Source organism: Gracilinanus agilis, chromosome 3 (genome assembly GCF_016433145.1).
Source record: "Gracilinanus agilis isolate LMUSP501 chromosome 3, AgileGrace, whole genome shotgun sequence".
NCBI classification, from domain to species: domain Eukaryota; kingdom Metazoa; phylum Chordata; class Mammalia; order Didelphimorphia; family Didelphidae; genus Gracilinanus; species Gracilinanus agilis.
Window position 1 is genome coordinate 280,302,226 of NC_058132.1, and position 19,041 is coordinate 280,321,266.

General features: G+C 36.8%; 1 protein-coding gene across 2 annotated transcripts in view; it reads right to left on the reverse strand.

Annotated features, from left to right (window-relative positions):
• KIF5C (kinesin family member 5C) overlaps nucleotides 1-19,041 on the reverse strand; it is a 199,651-nt gene that overhangs the window by 37,731 nt on the left and 142,879 nt on the right. Inside the window, exons 12-15 of one of the 2 annotated variants that reach the window (XM_044669882.1) lie at nucleotides 11,094-11,269; nucleotides 7,347-7,415; nucleotides 4,508-4,714; nucleotides 1,805-1,951 (exon numbers count right to left, since the gene is read on the reverse strand). In XM_044669882.1, coding sequence (XP_044525817.1) covers nucleotides 1,805-1,951; nucleotides 4,508-4,714; nucleotides 7,347-7,415; nucleotides 11,094-11,269 — 599 coding nt within the window. Of the gene's footprint in view, nucleotides 1-1,800; nucleotides 1,952-4,507; nucleotides 4,715-7,346; nucleotides 7,416-11,093; nucleotides 11,270-19,041 lie in introns of both variants that reach the window. The other variant, XM_044669884.1, reaches the window with a different exon arrangement.

The following is a 19,041-nucleotide window of genomic DNA, read 5'->3' on the forward strand; positions in this document are numbered from 1 at the left end:
CATTACTAGATATAAAATGAATTTTGAATATGTTAAATTAAAAAGTTTCTATACAAACAAAACCAATGCAACCAAAATTAGAAAGGAAGCAACAAATTGGGGGGAAATTTTTATAACAAAAACCTCTGACAAAGGTCAAATTTCTCATATTTATAAGGAACTAAGTCAATTGTACAAAAGATTAAGTCATTCTCCAACTGACAAATGGCCAAAGGATATGAATAGGCAGTTTTCAGATAAAGAAATCAAAACTATCAATAAGCACACAAAAAAGTGTTCTGAATCCCTCATTATTAATTAAAGAAATGCAAATCAAAACAATGTTGAGGTACCACCTCACACGTAGAAGACTGGCCAATATGACAGTAAAGGAAAATAAAAAATGTTGGAGGGGTTGTGGCAAAATTGTAACACTAAAGCATTACTGGTGGAATTGTGAATTAAATCAACCATTCTGGAAGGCAATTTGGAATTATGCGCAAAGGGCTTTAAAAGAATGCATACCCTTTGATCCAACAATACCAATACTGTGTTTTTATCCCAAAGAGATAATAAAGAAAAATGTTGGCACAAAAATATTTAAAGTTGCACTCTTTGTGGTGGCAAAAAATTGGAAAATGAGGGGGTGCCTCTCAGTTGGGGAATGGTTTAACAAATTGTAGCATCTTATGGTGATGGAATACTATTCTACTGTAAGGAGTGATGGACTGAAGGATTTCTATATGAACTGGAAAGACCTCCAAGAACTGATGCAGAATGAAATGAGCAGAACCAAGAGAACACTGTACACTGAAAGTGAAACATTGTGGAACTAACTATCCAATGTAATGGACTTTACTACTAGTAGCAATACAGTAATCCAGGACATTCCTGAGGGATTTATGAGAAAGAATCCTACCCACATTGAGAAAAAGAACTATGGGAGTAGAAACACAAAAGAAAAATTAATGACATATGATTTGTTTATATGGATATATGATTTGGGGTTTCGGCTTTAAATTTAAATTTATACTATAAATTTATACCATAATTAGAAAAAAATGTTTTTAAATAAAAAGTACCAAAGATTTAAAAAATCTTTATCATTAATAATAAAAATATAAATCAAAACTCTGAGGTTTCTTTTGCCTCTTTCTGGATTTCCAGTATTGAGCACAGTGACTGACACATAGAAAGTACTTATTAAATGTTTCTTGACTGAGTTGGTGCCAGAGTTAGACAAATTCCACCTTCTTCTAATATATTCCCAACTTCAAAGGATTAACTCTGATAGAATATAAATTCCTTAAGGGCAAGCACTACTGCTTTTTTGTCTTTGAACCCCCAACACCCAGCACAGTGCATGGCACAAGGAAGAGATTTCATAAATGTCTATTAATTGATTTGTTATTTGCTTTGCCAGGTAAGGATCTTCGAGATCATTGAATTAAAAACTTAGAACTGAAAGGGACTTTAGCGACCATTTAATCCAAACTCTTTCAATTCATGGATAAAGATCTTGAGGCCCAAACAGCGATTAAGTTATTTTCCCAGTGTCATATATATGATAAGCCACAGAAATGGGATTCAAACCCAGCTCTTGTAACTCCAAATCTAACATGTTTTTCCCACTTAACAGTCCCATCAGCTCATTTTACCAAGAAAATAAATGAAACCAAAGAGGTCAAGTGTTTGGACAAGATCACACAGAGAATAAGCAAGAGTTGGAATCTGAAACAAGCACATCTGACTAAAAATTTGAGTCCTTTTCCCTGCATCATTGTAAGGATGGACACCAAAATAAAGGACAAGATGGCTTACTTACTGTCTTCACATCATTGGTACCAATGATTCCACCAATCTCCCCCAAATCCTTCAGCAGCAAATTCAGGATCTCTGTAGCTCGTTTTTTCTGGTGGTTACTCAGCTCCTGCAACTGATTCAGCTCTCTCTGTGTAGCTGTCAAAGTAGTCTAGAAAGAATTTAACAATATTATTTTTGTTAAAATATCACTTTTTGGTCCTATTCATAAAGTATATAACTTTAAAGAAGATTATAAAGCACTATCCAGAAGAGAGTTCTTTTATTATTAGTGATAGGTAAAAAAAATTTCAGAAACACTGTCTTTTAAACCAAGTATTGGCTTCACTTATGCATTCCAAAACAAAAGCCGGGGCATTTCTCAGCTTACTTTGTCCAATTCACCAGAGGATAATTTGGGGTGATGAAGGTACAAAAGAGGAGGGGGAAAAAAGAAAGTATAGAGAAAGAAAAGAAAATAGAAGAAAAGGAAGCAAAGACAGAAGATGAAGGAAAGGGAAGGAAAGAAGCTATATTTTGATTCTTTAGATCCAGAATATTCAGTTGCTAAAAATTTTATCTATCTATCTATCTATCTATCTATCTATCTATCTATCTATCTCTACAGACATATAGATGTAGATATATGTTTTCAATTTCAATCCACACTCTACTTCCTAAGAGTTTAATCATTTCCCTAACCTTTGTCTTCTGGGGGAATCTATTCACTAGGTAGCCTCCCAGATCCTTCCCTCACTTGAGAGATAAAAGTTTTATAGGCCAATAGGTCTCTTAACAATATCACTATTTCATTAAAAAAAAACATTTTGCTCATGTGATACACCCATAGAAATCAGGACTATTCTTCACAGAAAAACTAAATTGAATGTAGACCATCTTTGTAACAGTACAATACCAAAGAAGGGAGAGATTCTATATGTGTTTAAAAAAACTAAATTTTCCTACCAAAGCATTAAACAAACCAGTTTCTCAACCATCCCTGACATATACCATGAGAAAGAACTAGTGAGGGCAGAGATGTTCCCAGTTTTTATATTTGTATACCAGAAATAAACACTATGCCTCACACATTAAAAAGTGCTTTAAAATGCTTGTGGGGGGGGGGGAAGGAGGGAGTAATAAAAAATAAAATGCTTGTAGATTGACAGACTCAGGTAACAACAAAATAGCTATCTTTGGCTTCTTGGTATTTTTCTAATTAACTGAACCTACAGAGGCAGCACTTCCCTCAGTACCAAAGACACATAAGTTAATACAAAGTAATTTACATAATTCTTCCAAATATATTTCTTACAGTATAACACATTTTACTGATTAGACTATGAAAATTACTTGAGAACTAGCTAGTAGCACTTAGCATATGAATGATAAGGAGTGACAAGACTGTGCTCTGAAAAATCATTCATTGATATGGAGTAGAAAATCATTCTCAATGACTTCTCACTAGTTAAAATATCTGACATGTCTCCTTACCAAAAGGACTACTAAATGTCTTTCTACTATTTCCATTGCTTCTTGGATTTTCTATTTAATAATTCCAGGTTGAAAATATAAAGAAGGATTTCTAAAATTTATCTCCCCTATCTTGAGAAATTATTAGAAAAGTCTTTGCCAGCTCAGCTGAGTTTATACGAAGTCAATGATATCTCTAGCATCCCCTATGGTGAATAGATTAAGTTTCCCAGCACCATCTGCTAACACTCTGTGCCAATCAAGTTTGGATGACTTCCATAAAGCAGACTGGACAAATTCTCATGATGCCAGGCCATTATGTAGAGGTTCCCAGGGAAGCAGTCCACTGCTAAACCTTGTTTCCTTTTCTCTTCTACAAATACATTTGCCAAATGGAAAAGGGCAAATGGAAAAGGGCAAAAAGTAGCAAATCACTCCTCAGATAGGCAGATAAAATGCCTTACTGGTGCATAGGAGGTAGTCAAAACTCATCACAAATTCGGGTACATGGAACTGACACCACATTTTCAAGACATGGTAAGAAAAGGGGGCGGAGGGGCCAATTTCAACAAGCAAATGATAAGCCAAATCAAGCTAAGCAGAATCCTAGAACAAGCCAAATAAAGGTTGATGCAGGATGTGAAGAACAGAGGTTTGAGAAGGCAGAGAGATGTTGAATGGTGAAAAACTAGTTTAAAACACTATTGACAGTTGAGCCTGTTAATTGTATTTTAAAGCTTTATGTCTGAGATTTCTGTGGGAAACCAATTGCCCTGTAGTTGTGTGTATAAAGGTCATATCTATGAGGTTATTTCCTCATTGAGAGGAATTAAGAAAATGAATCAAATCTATCTGTACTCAACCATACCTATGCAACCAACCAATTGCATTACTACATATCATTAGTATGGGGGAGGGAATATAGGGGGAGACATAGCCCCATTCTGGCATTACTACCTTACTTCTACTGTAAAATGGAGGTTTCCCACAAATAATGCTGAGACACAGGACTCTAGAATAGGCAATTCAAAGAAATGGATCAGCAAGCCAAAGGAACATCTAACTAACCTTGGGAACAGGCTTAAATGCCTACCAGAAAGAAAAAAAAAACAGACATTTTCTAGTCTTTTGGTCAGCTGAGACTCTCATCGATCCCCTAAACATTAACATCTTAAATACAAATGCAGAAGAACCCCCAGAGTAGGTAATAATGCAGAGAACATCCCTTCCCCCCACCCCTACAAAATGTCCCAACCGTTTTCTGGGCAAGTTCATCGGTCAACTGCTCATTGGCTCGGGTCTTGTCCTCCACTTCCTGAGACTTCTGGTCATAATTGACTGCTAGCTCCTCCAGAGCCTGAAGAACCTCTTTCACCTCATCCTTGGCAGCCTCATTCTCTATCTGGAGACGAGTTAGCTCCTCCTGGATCTTCTCATAGTCTCTTCTTGTGGAAGCTAAAAGCTTTAGAAAAAAAATTTTTTTTAAGTCTTGGAGGAAGTAAGAAACAGCTACAAAATAGAACAAAACTAATGTTACTATAAAACAAGAGCAGTGAACTGAAATAATAGTCTTTTGAACCAGGGAAATAAATTTATTTGTATGTCTGTCATTAGTATACTTAGGTGGTACACAATTTTATAAATGCTCACAAAATGCTCGGTGCTAAAAGCCAAAATACATAAATACAACAAATAGGAGTGAGTAAAGCAACATCAAACTTTTGCAAAGCAGACTATTCCAGGTATCCCCGTTTTGCTGATGGAATAATTGAGCCACTTCCACTGGAGCAGGGACTTTGTCTTATATAAATGTTGAGTAAGTGAAGTCAGAAATGTTTATTAAAAATGAATTGGGGGCATTATATGGTAATCATTAAATTATTAAATCATAAAAAAGGTAAAAATAAGGATTAGATTGGATTGCTCAAGTGGTGACAACTTCAAGTTCTACCCAAAGGTGGCTGAGAGAGACAGAGATAAAGACAATCAGAGACTTTGACAGTCTATAGCTTAAAATAGAGACCTTACTAAATGCTAAAGAAGATGATTTGATTCTTTTAAAGTTACAGTATAGAGTAACTTCAAGAAGTAATTACACATCAAAAAAGCATTTTACTCTGTGGTTAACTACTCCACATATGAAACAAACAGTAGGCAAATAGTATTTGGAGTTCTGTCACAGTACCCAAAATTTGTTTGTATTAGTATGGCTCCCCAGAGTGAATTAGCCAATAAAAGGTCTTCCAATCTGTGAAAGGTAATTGGGTTATCCACTAGAGAAAGTTTATCACAGGCACTTGTTATACCAAGCAAATCCGTTCATAATAGAGAACCTAAGGAAGGGAGTGGCAAGAGAAAGGCAGAATGACACTAGAGATGCTGGTGCCTTCAAATATATTTCACTCTTGGGAAAGAAATTAATTACAATATAGTTAATCCAATAGTACTTCTTATCAAGCAATACCAGCCAGTAAAGTGAATGGGCAATTGGTACAATTAATGCTTTAGAAATTCTGATGGAAAAGGCAATGGAGTTGAAATTAGGAGGAAGAAAAGAGTCCCATCTGTTTGATGAAAATGGGAGACTGGGTAGGAGAACACAATCAAAACGACACATTGTAAGTGTAGTCTATGTTAAGAAATATTGCTGTTGATGAACCATTTCAGTCATGTCCAATTCTTGGTGACTTCGCTTCTTGGCAAAGATACTGAAGTGGTTTGCCATTATTTTCTCCAGCTCATTTTGCAGATGAAGAAACTGAGGCAAATAAAGTGAAGTGACTTGCCCAAGGTCACACAGCTAGTAAGTGACTGAGGTCAGATCTGAAGTCAGGAAGATGAGTCTTCCTGATTCCAGGTCTGGAACTCTTAAGTACCACTTAAGTGTCTATGTTAGGAAATATATTCAGGTGCTCTCAGAACAGACAAAGCAGTAAGAGATTCTTCAGAACAAGATAGAAAAATAATGCTCCTTCTTTTCACCTGTATGACTCTGCTTGGACTCCTGTTTTTTTTCAAGCACTTCGGAAATAAACATTATAAAAAATTTTTGGGAAGTATGGTCAATCAAAACAGCAAAAATTATCAAATGATTCTTTGGAGACAACTTTAAAAATTTAAGCGAGTATTGTTATTTATGTGCTGGGTTTATTTCTCTTTCTATTTTAATCCAGTCTTTACTCCACAGGCAATTCCTGACTACCCAAATCCTGGATATCCAGCTAATATTCATATTCCCTTCTGTCATATTTATGGCTACTTCATAATCAGTAGTATGTCCCTCCACCAGAGCAAATGTGGGTGCTGGGAATTTTTTTCATTTTGGTGAAAAAAGTTGACTGGGGGAAAAATATTGAAACCACAGGCTGAAATTATTTGGGGGCATTATCTTGAATTTAAATTTACTCAGATCTACTCTTCCCATATTAGCATGTGAATAAAGAATATCCTCCATGGGGCAAAATGATAATTCCTAGCTGTACAAAATCATAGTTTAAGATGGTGAATGTATGAGTTAAGGGAGGTGAGGACATGCCACATCTCTACCGTTTGAAGAGGTCAAAATTGATCCTTTTACTTTTTAGTGATCCCAAAGCATTCCAGCATGACATCTTACCTCTCCTTTACTCTCTTCTCTGGATTAATGTCAGACAGTGACAGTGATCATGATTAGTATTGATATCTGAAGGTAGTGCTCAAATAGTACTCAAAATGAACGTGGAAGAGTAATAGAAATAATATAAAGCTAGAAATGAAAAGAAAGCAATTCTAGCCTTGAGCACTAAAAATCTCATATATTCCACCTTTTTTACTCTAAGTACTGACTGCATTTATCTAGAAAACACTCTCAATAAAGGTGGGGGGAAAGGAAAGAATTCCCTACAGTGCTGAGAATGTCACAGGCTGAGTCATACTTCATTTTGTAAATTCCTTTCATGCAGGCATCTTTATACTGTCCTAAGATAAAAGAAAACTCAACCAGAAAGTTCCATGGGAGTCAAGCAAAGGTGCTTTTAAGTCTCTTGGAAAAGTTACAATTTGTAGAATCAAAATGAAAATTCCAATAACTTTGAGTTTTTTGTTTATCTCTTTACCTCATCCTGATCCAACATCTGCTGCTTTAATTTTTCAGCCAGCTGGCTCTGTTGATTAATTTCATCATCCTGAAATAAAAAAACACATTAAAAATTTTAAACTAGTAATATTACTTTTGACACCCAATTATCCAGAAGAGTCACCAAGACATCAGCCATAAGCTTGATAATAGATTAATGAGAAGAGTATATCTCTCCTACCTCCTACTATTAAATCAGAAGATAAGTGAGTGATTGGCTCAATGTTTTTCTTTGGTAAAAGTACCACTACATCCACTTTTCACAATGGATAAGACATTTGAATATTCTCTTGATGTATAATATACTACAGAGACTCAATCCCCCCCCCTCTCACCTGGAAATTACAAAAATACTAAGATAGTAGAACTGAAAGGGACCTTAAGAATCTTTATGTGGCAAATCTTATCTTTCTCAGTGAACTGGGAAAATAAATCTTTTAACCATCTACTCTATATTTTGCAAAGATCCCATATCCTGACCATATCAATGATAGGAAATGTTACTATATATTACTTAGAGTGGCTCTACTAGGATTTCTACTGAAAACCCTTTATTTTTAAATCCATTGGAAAGATTGACTATTTGGGAAGCTTTCTTAACGTAACCTGTCTTTATTTGGGGAGTAGGGGGAGTCAGTTATGGAAAAGGAACTCCTGGGTTAAAGACGAGTTAATTTAGAAAATGCTCAACTCAGCAAAGCTCTGGAAACAGGAGCCTTAACTGACCTGACATGAATAATGTACAGATATCATTTGCATTTTGGCTAAGAAATGAGAAATAGCAGGAGTTTTTTAAAACTATAGTTAAGGGAAAGGATTTATCTTTGGCAATGAAAGATTCCAGTAGAGAAATGAATTCCATTTATAAGTTAGAGGAGAAAAAAATTCAGAAAGATCAGAAAGAAGACAGAATTTAATGCTTGGCTGAGGGGGTGGGGAGAAGGCTGAGGGGGAGGATATTGATTCCATGCTAAGGATTCTTCTCCCTGGGCAAATTTATCACTTTCATTCTCATTTTCAGCCACTAGATGCTGCTGCTGTCAAAGCCTGGATGCTGACTATTTAAGCCCTTTGTAAGCTGGAGTATAAATTTGTTCTCTAGGCTTTCACCTGGTAAGCTAACCACCCCCAGATGTGGGAGGAATAGCAGGCAGGAGCTGCCTAGCAGCAGGAGGTTAACTCTGCATGTTCTGCTATCATTTCATCATTTAGAATAAAATTTGGAAGCACAGGTTTCAAAGTATTACACAACACAATCCTTATTCAAATTTGTCCTTCTCTGGAAATGGCAAGAGTTGAGAACTTAAAAAATAATGCCCTAGGGTCTAACTGGGCACTAGTTTAGTAACAATCTACAGCAGATCATGGTCAGGAATTGGACACGGAGCTTTTGTTCTAAGAAGAGAGAGGACAAAGCAGAAGGGGCTTGTTGCTCTCCTGAGGGTTTCCTCTAAGAACTTTAACCTTCAAGGCTGCGATCTAACATACAATGGCTTTTGATGTAGAAATAATATTTCAAAATCAGTGTTTCTGTGCCTTTCATTCCCTTTCCATAGTATTATTTCTAATCTCTCTTCACAGTTGGAAGGTTGCCTTTAAAATAATTATTTCTCTCTAGATCTTTTTACATCAATAAAATCTTCAATTACATCACAAACTACACAGAGGAATACCACTCCTACTCCAAATTAGATATCTGGCATCAGAAAGTGCCTCAAAAGTAAGCATCAAAAATGGTGCTTTTGTTATAAGAATCTGGCACTGTTGGTGCCTGGTTTTCTAAATTTAGAATGTAGGCAACTAGAAAAAAGGATGTTTTTCTTAATGTTCTCTGGCACTCTGCAGGTGTGGCATAAGCATACAACTTGAGTCAAAGAAATAATGATGCGGCAATTGCCAGCTCTTCTCCTGGGATCTAGCAGTGACCATGATGAGTAACAAGTGAAGAGAGAAGCAATGAAAGCAGCTCTCTTTCTCTTACAATAGAGAAGGGAGAATAAAAAAATCAGAAACTACAATGAGACAAGTAATTTTGGATATTTTGGTGATTTATGAAAATTTGATGATTAATTCCAAAAAACCTGAAGTGAAACATAAACTTCAGTTTCAGCTTAGCTCCACGCTATAACCCAGAAAAATCTCTTTCATATTTAATATGGAATGAGAACACTTCTTTCACACAAGTCCTATTCTTATGCTTCCTCCTGGCTTTCGTAAAGCCTCTCCTAAAAAGCACAGAAGATTTGGAAGAATCTACCAGGCATGAAAGTCTATAAATATGGGCCTGGTAATAAACCGTCCATTAAGGATCAACCTAGCTATGGTCAGAGAGGTTTATCACCAGAATGTTGTTGGTCTGATCATTTCTTTTGGCCACTGCTATGGCTAGAATCAGAAGGAAGTGCCATATCAATGAAATCACAAACATTTAAAAGTATTATTTCCTTAAGGGAAAGAAGACTTTTACACACCTGATTATAACAGTTCCCTCAGCTCTATATAAATAAATGGTTTCTGTACAAAAATCCTGTATGGGCAATAAAAAGCAATATTATGTCTAGTAGCTGAAAGAACAATTAATGAAGCTCTCATGGGAATGAAAGTGCATTACAGATGAATTCATAAGGGCCAAGTTATCCCCAATTTAATTGCTGAAGTAATAAAAATAAACCCAGAAAATAACAAACACAAAAGGATCCCTTAATACAATAGAACATGGGCAAAAAAAATAGATATTGGACACTGAGTATTTACTCCAAACAGAGGATCTGGAAGATTAATGGCAGTGTTCACATAACAAAGCTGCTCAACGTTGAGTCTCAGGAGTCCCCAGAGCAATTTAGGGAGAACTTCAATAGAATTAAATTGTGCCAAAAATATCAGCAACCTTGATATAAGTGAATTGCAAGGATTCAGGATATACCAAGGGCAAAACATCAACATCTATTTAATATCCACTACTTCTGGGATTCCTATCCCTTGCCTTCACTGGGAGTGGAGAGGCATCATTTTTTTCAAGGTCTCTTCTACTCTTTATCCAACCTAAATTGAAATATGTCTTTTTGAGTATCAACTGAGTGGAGCATAAAATTGAGGTATCCCAAATCAGCATGTTCAAATATTCTCAGTATAATATGTATTATAATATAATAACAAGTTTTCCCTGGTACCAAACACATTGGACTCCTCAGATTTTCAGACAGCATACCCAAAATGAAATGGTCAAATAGCCGTTGGTTTGGGGGATAGAGATGAGAGGTGGGATGTTCTTCTCCCTACAGAATTCAAGAATATTTTGCTCTTGGAAAGTATTACTCTTTATCTCAAAATTAGGGCTAGAGGGAGTGTGCATTGGCTTCTGTCCCCAATTCACCTTGCTCTAACTCCATGAAATAATCAGTAAGTACCACACTGGTCAGGCCAAGAAATCCAATTAAATTTCATTTCAGCATAGAAATCTACTGGTCTCATTTTTGTACCTTTTAGAGTTACAGATTGGGGGTGATAGAAGAGAGGCAAAAAGGACAGAGGTTCACCAACTTCCAAGAATTCTATTGGGAGCCCCCAATTCAGATCTGGAGGAAGAAATCACATAAGCCAGGTCTGAATGCTTCACTACTCAATATTGCTTTTTAAACTGCACCACCCCAGAGTAACATCTAAGATATTTATTTTATATGCTGATAGTCTTGGATCCTTGCTTGGCAAGAAATCTTAAGTATCAAACCTTATCATCCAGTTGTCTGTACAAGCAGGTTATCTCCTCATCATACTTCTGTTTTTCCTCTGTGGAGATGCTAGAGACAACAGGTGTCATATTATCTATGATAGGTGTATTGTCACATGGTTCCAGATTCTTCTGGTCCTTAGCACTGATCTGTTCATCTTCAGGCACAGCTTCCCCTGTTTAAGAAAAAAATCCAAAACCACAACCCTAAGGAATACAGAGAGTTAAAAGGAAGCTCAACATGCAATGGGAAAAGATGCTTTTGAAAATTATCATTTAGGGCAGAGGATGAAGTGGTGAAGAAAATAAACACTTATTTCCCAAAAATGAGCAAATCCAGGGCCAAACAAGGCCAAACAGTTATCATCAGAAGACTATAGAATGTGAATCTCCTGATTTTCAGTATTTTGCTGTCTGGAACAAAGCTTCATTTACTCCAGATGCCAAAAGCTCAATAGCCTTTCATCACTTGATGCTCAAAAATGGCCCATTTTGACTTTCCTTCCATACCCCCCCCCTTAAGAAATATATCTCTATTGGCAGTAAAAATAGAGCCCAGCCATGGCACTTGCTTCCACACTGTCTGACAGTCACAGAGAAGTAAAAAGCCAACCAATAAACGAATTATATCACATAAATTATGGAATATTATTATGTCATAAGTAATGATGAAATGATAGTTCCAGAGAAACATGGAAAGACTTTCATGTACTGATACAGAGTGAAATGAGAATCAGAGAACAATTTATACAAAGACAGTATAATGAAAAACAGCTTTGAAAGACTTTTGAACTCTGAACAACACAATAACTAAGGACAGTTCCAAAGGATTTATGATGAAGTGTGCTACCCACTTCTGGACAAATAAGACAGGTTTTCAGACATAGCCAATGTGGACACTGTTTTTGCTAACTATGTATGTTTGTTACAGGGACTTTGCTTTCTCCTTTTTCATCATGGGAAGCAGGAAGCAGAAGGGGCAATGAGGATCCAGTAACCGCCATAAAAAAAAAAAAAAAAAGGAAAAGGAAAAGAAAAGAAGGAAGAAGATTATTGAAGCATTTTCTCCTTTTCTAATGCAGAGAAGGCCAGAAAGCACAAACAAGTAGGATAGCTTCAAAAACTACAGGTTGAATTTTACACACATACAAATATAAATATATATATATATATATATATATATTTTAATATATGTAATATATACACACAAATATGCATATATTTATATTAAAGCAAGCTGTACATAAAAAACAACTTCATGTATAGTCCTTTTCAATTCAGTTCGGTATATATATGCATATATATATATATAGAGAGAGAGATGATGATGATGATGATGATGATGATGATGATGATGATGATGATGATTTTATACTTAAGTTTACAACAAAAATAAATTTAAAAAGAAAATAGGCAGCTAATTACATACCCAAAATATTGCAAAAAGAGCTTTGCTACTGCTTTCCCAAAATGCTAAAAAATAATGTGTTGCTTATATGGAGGAAGAGAGAAAATGGTAACTGCTTAGGGTTTTCCAAAAAGGTAGATATAAGTTGAAGGACATAAGTGGAATTAACAAATTGTCCAGTGGCTAACAGTGGTCACACATGTAAAGAACACATATACAATAAAACTAATGAAATCATTTTATCTAGACAGGTCCTTGAAAAACGTTTTCCTAGAGGTTTGAAAAAAATCATACACATACACATGCATAGATGTCTGATATTTCCATTCTACTGTTTATCATTAAACTTCTTTCATTCTCATTTTGATAAAATGCATAAACCTTCATAATTTACTCATATCAGTCCATAAAAAACAATTTATGTAGAACCCCAGGTGCACAGTGCTCTTCCAAGAAGCATTTCACAGATAAAACTGAGTGATTTCCCAAGTCCAAGATCTCATTAATAATATTAATGTATTAATTACCATATTATAATTGATCATTAATATTAACAATATTATGCTTTGAAGAAGACATTAAAATTTTGCACACATTCATTTCAATATAAACACTTGTTATGAGTTGACTTTGATATTTGATATTTCTCTCTTTTACTTGCTAAACTGCAAGAGAGTACAATCATTGCTAAGTTGCCTTGGGCACTTTCCAGGGTTCACATTTTCTTTTTTAGGTCAGTTTAATGAGTTACTTTTTAATAAGTTTAATTTTTATTTTTATTTCAATATTTGAACCCCAAACTGGAATGAACTATAATCATTTGCTTACAGGAATGTACCAAAAGTACCTAGTGAGCCCTGTTGAATTATAATATAAAGATATGTAAATTTTCTAAAATCATTGACCTCTAATATAACCAAAAGAGTCTTTCAAACTAAACCTGGTCTAAATCAATATTTCATTTAGGTCAAATGCTTAATGTAAAGCAATCACCAGCAATGCCAGCCCAAAGATTCGATCCTGCCTGTTTCATTAGCCAATATTCATTAGGCTCACGGCATCATAAATTTGAAGCTGAAAGGGCCATGGAGTTAAAACCTCTAATTTTACAGATGAGGAAACAAAGGCACAAAGAGGTTAAGTAGTTTCCCCATAGCTAATAATATCTGAGGGGGTTCTGAAGCCAAGTCTTCCTGACTCCAAGGCCAAGACACTTTCCACTACAGCAAAGGATCCAACTTCATGTAAACTCCATTCTCAGAGCTGTCAAGGACACAGGGATGAAAAAGACTTGGTCCTTGACCATAAGGAGATTACATTCTAATAGATATTCCAGGCAGAAAATGGAGGAAAACTACACTCTTATTTTAAATGTCTCTTTAAAGGAAGACACCCTCCCCCCATACACTACAGAAGCAATAACAGTATTCCAGTTTTTCCTGGAATTTCACCATGTGCCGTTCTGCTCCTTCAGTTCAAATTTCTGGAACCTTGGAACCAAAATTAGCCTAGAAGGCTAGGAATGTGGCATATTATCCAGGATCACTGTCCATTTCAAGTTTGGTGCAAGACACTGATCTCCACATCTGAACAAGACCACTAGACAGAATTCCATGCCCGTTGACCTTAACCAGATAGTTTAGACAAGAAATCTGGAAGGATAGTGTAACTCTACTTCCTTTCATTCTAAATAGTTACAAAGGTAATACTCTAAGTAGATCCGAGTAATTGCGCATTCTAGAAAGAGGCCAAAGGCTGGGGGTGAGGGGGTCTAGTCCAGGAGCCCTGATTCCTGCAAGCAAATGACCTCTGAGACCAAAGTTGCTCTTTGGCTACAACTCTCCATGCCAAACTCTCTCATTCATCTCCCATTACCCCTGATCCCAACGACCAATTCTTTGGAACTACTTTCTGACCAATAATCCTTGCTGCTTTTATTTGTCCTGGAGTTAGCCTCTTGTGGTTGAAAATTGTTGACCTTTCCTTTGAAGATGAAATGGACACAAATTACTGTTACATTCCTCAGAATAGAATTTTGGGCTGGATCTGTGATCTCATTCATTCAAAGTACTTTCACACTTCCTCTACCTTTTGGGTTCAACCAACACCTTTGCTACTACTGCAGGGGTGTCAAATTCAAATAGAAACAGACTCCCTAGGCCACATATTATTGAGTTAGAAAAATACATATTATCTCTATTGTATTTTTACTTATTTTGTTAAACATTTCCCAATTATATTTTAATCTGGTTCCAAAGGCACTGGCTATTTTTATCTATAACACAGAGGACTTGAACCCAAGTCTTCATGGTTTCAAGATAGCTCTCTATCCTCTTCACCACAAGTAGCCTGCAAACCTCTCCAGTAATTATAATTAATAATAAAAATAATAATGTAATTGGGAAATTTTTAACCAAATCAGTAAAAATATAATAAAACAAATAATGTTAATATGTAGTTTTCCAAGTCACTAGGCACCCACCAATTGGGGTCCCCATTTGTGGTTTAGTGGTCCTCCTTTCTATTTGAGTCTGGCACCATTGCTGTATACCCTTATTGGCAAAGCCAGCACTGAGGGAGCTGCTCCATTCTCCCTCTTCCCAGCTCTGGAGGACATTTTTGCTTGCCCCACCCCTCTATCCAGCCCCCCAAAGCAAGCACTTCCTCCTCCCTCAACTCTGCAATACTGAAGCTCACAAATAGCTTGAATTTGCCATCTGGGGATTCAAACTGGGAAAAGGTTCATCAACCCTGCTGTATACCATGCTGTCCCCTCGCCACCTTTATATTGGGTCCATTTCTGGGCAGGGGGCTTGGAAGGGAGAGTATCACATCTTTGTAGTCAAGGTTGAGTAACAATTTTTTAAATTTTATCTTTATTTTATTCTAAGAACGAATTTACATACTTTCCAAAATTATATGATTCCTGTTTGTCTCCCTCCCAGAGTTGACAAGCAGTTCCACTGGGTTATATATGTATTATCTGAGTAACAAAATTAATACATGACTATAATAAAATCTTCCTTTGGTTCCTCTTTTATACCATAAAAATAAAAAATCCAAGGTCTTTAGTGACTCTCTGACTTGCCTTGAACAATACTGGCTCTGAACCAAAGCAGCAGCATCTCCCTCACAAAGCTACCTTTTAATAATGAGCTCTTTGGAATTGCTATTCAGAAGGTCACACAATTGGGATTATTCTTTGTTGCAGCCCATCAGTCAGGGAAGAACAAAGCTGCATCCCACAGGAAGCAAAGGCAACAGAAAGGATGGCCAGAGCTGGCTCCACAGTCCAGCCATCAGGAAAGGGGCCGGCTTTGGGGAGCCCTCCTGCCCTTCAGAAGAGCCAGGGAATGATTCCCAGAGATATCCCTGGTACATAAACTGTCCGGCTCACAAACACATTTGGGGATTGTAAATTCCCAGCACTATGCAAGAGCTGACACCAGGCAATCTGTCTCCATGGCAATCTCACCCGTTAATCGAGAAATATTCCCTGCACTGCAGTGGACTGAGTCTCCCGAGAAAGCCCCACGAGGCGATTACTGAATTACTGATTATAACAAGGAAGACAGCTACAAACAGACCAAGAAATACGGCATTGAAAGATGGCGAGTGGGAGGGAGAGGAGAGAAGAAGGGGCAAATTAAGATAAATGGGCATTTCCTGCTTCCCTCCATTAAAAGCAACTATCTCACACCCCAGGACCTTCTACCTGCTGTCCGTAGTACACTCGAGTCAGTATATGAGCTGACTAGAATGAGAAGCCTTCACCTGGTGGGAAATATTCACCTGCTTTAAATAAGCATCCCATCCTTTACAGTTATCAGGTGTAATTACCTTTAAGGACGAAAAAGACCATGTGTATACGTAGGAGCATTCCCTTGCATCACATTTACACGGTTTGCAAGGGAGGTTTTAATTATAAAATGAAAAACCCCAGAGTGAAGAAATAACTGTTCTAGGCAAAAATAGGGGGAAAAAATCTATCTGAACAGACCATAATGAGAGAATAATAAGGAATTCTCAGCAGATCTATTAGTTCAAATTCTAAAATGGATTTTTTTAAAAAATCATTAGCCTGCCAGTAATTCATTAAAATTTCACACATGAAACAGCAACTATCTACTTATCCCTTTCATGATTCAGCCCCTGAGGGACCTATGGAGAAAGCAGAATGGTAATTTCATCCCTGTAACTCCCAGGCAGGATAGACTTGCTGGTCATCCTATCATGACCTAAAAAATTACAATACTACAGGCAAATTAAGTATTTTCTCTTAATAGCAATTAAACAGACACAATGGCAGGCCTACTGGTACACAATTTCAGCAAAGAAATGGGAAAAAAATCTACATAGCCAGATGGGAGATGGCAGCTAGTCTACAAGTCATTGTTTTATATATAGAAGCAAGGGGCAGTTAGGTAGCACAAGTGGATAGAGCATCTGGCCTGCAGTTGGGAAGACCTAGGTTCAAATTTGACCTCAGATACTTCCTAGCTGTGTGACTCTGGGCAAGTCACTTGGGGTGACCCAATTGCCTAGCCCTTAATGCTCTTTATTTATTTTTAAAAAAAACCCTTACCTTCTATCATAGAATCTATGAATAAATGGAAGGTGAAATAATCAATTGCCTTATGATCATTTTGTACACAGATAGCATCTTTTTCCCCACGGTGCTGAAAAGTATCACCAGTGACTTAAAAGTCAATCATAATTTTTTTTAGAATTATTTTCCAGTGTACCGGATACATCACACTTTACATTACAATGCCTTTTTATTCACAACTTCTTTAAAAGGACTGGATAGCTGAGCAAATGTCCATTCTGAACATCACAGTTCTTAGCTATTCTCTGCCCAGCAGGAAGAGATTCTGAAATACTAAAAATCGCCCACTGCAATGCTAATTTCCCAGTGTCATTTCTCAGCATGAATCAGAAGAAAGAGATACCAGGCTCCCTGGGTTTAATGTTAAAATAGCAATCCTCATTCGGATTCAGAAAGCCTAGCATGTCCACAAATCCCTAGATCTGAAACTATCTAATGGACTTATCTAGTGCCTGACACATGGTACAAGGGTGCTATTCTAACAGCTTCCAATTGACTTTTAAAACTGATAATTAGCCTATTCTAGGGGTTGTCTGTTTTTGCTGGCTTTTTTGGTTTGTGATGGAATCACTTCTTTTTAAGGCAGCAACAGATGGGGCTAAATTTGTGGCTGGCCTGTTGCTCAACATAATACTTGAATTATTTATGGGGCCCTAAAGATTTGCTGTATGTCATACAGCTTCTTCTCCTTCCTACTGGCTCCTTTATTTCTAGACTCTTCATATTTTGACTTAAGTACCTGTGAATGGGGTGGGTAAAAAAAAATTCCAAACCACTAGTTTTACTTAGTACTCTATTTTTTTAATCCATAATACAAAGAAGCATTGAAGAAAATAAGCTTATTCCAACCAGATGGCTTACAGGGGAACTATAACCAAAGATCATTGTAAACTATACCCAAATGGGTTTTTAGAATGGTTTCTTGATACCAACACATCTCCTAAAACTCTCCTATTAAGAATATAGCTGGACTTGTACAAAAATATTCATAGCTGCGCTTTTTGTGGTGGCAACAAATTGGAAAAGGAGGGGATGTCCTTCAATTGGGGAATGGCTGAACAAACTGTGGTATATACGGGTGATGGAATACTATTGTGCTAAAAGGAATAATAAACTGGAGAAGTTCCAAGCGAACTGGAGAGACCTCCGGGAACAGATGCAGAGCGAAAGGAGCAGAGCCAGAAGAACTCTATACACAGAGACTGATATACTGTGGTAAAATTGAATGTAATGGACCTCTGTACCAGCAGCAATGCAATGACCCAGGACAATTCTGAGGGATTTATGGTAAAGAAAGCTACCCACATTCAGAGGAAGGACTGCAGGAGAGGAAACATATAAGAAAAACAACTGCTTGAATGCATGGGTCGGGGTGGACATGATTGAGGGTGTAGACTCGAAACTACCACACCAATGCAACTACCAACAATTTGGAAATTGGTCTTGATCAAGGACACATGACAAAACTAGTGGAAATGCGCATCGGCCATGGGTGGGGGGGGGGGGTTGAAGGGGAAAGGTGGAGCATGAATCATGTAACCATGTTAAAAATGAATATTAATAAATGTTAAAAAAAAAAGAATATAGCTGGCCAAAATAAAGTAAAATGACTGGAAGTTATAGTCCACTTTCTCCAGGTTTGTCCAGGTCAGCTTTGAGCGTAAGATGTCTTTGAAAAAAAAAAACAGAAACTGTTTAAAAATAAAATATCTACTTCCTCAACAAAGAGGTATTAAGTATTTACTCTGTGGCAAGGGATTGCTAGGATCTCTAGAAATGCTATGATGCTCTATCTTCATGCAGTGATTATCTTCTTAAATATGATTTCTTCACCTATTTTGAGTAAATTAAGCAAATTCTCATGACTGAGGGACAATGAAAGATTCCACCAGCCAAAGAATCTCTGCTCTCCTCCCACCCTAAACTGTGAT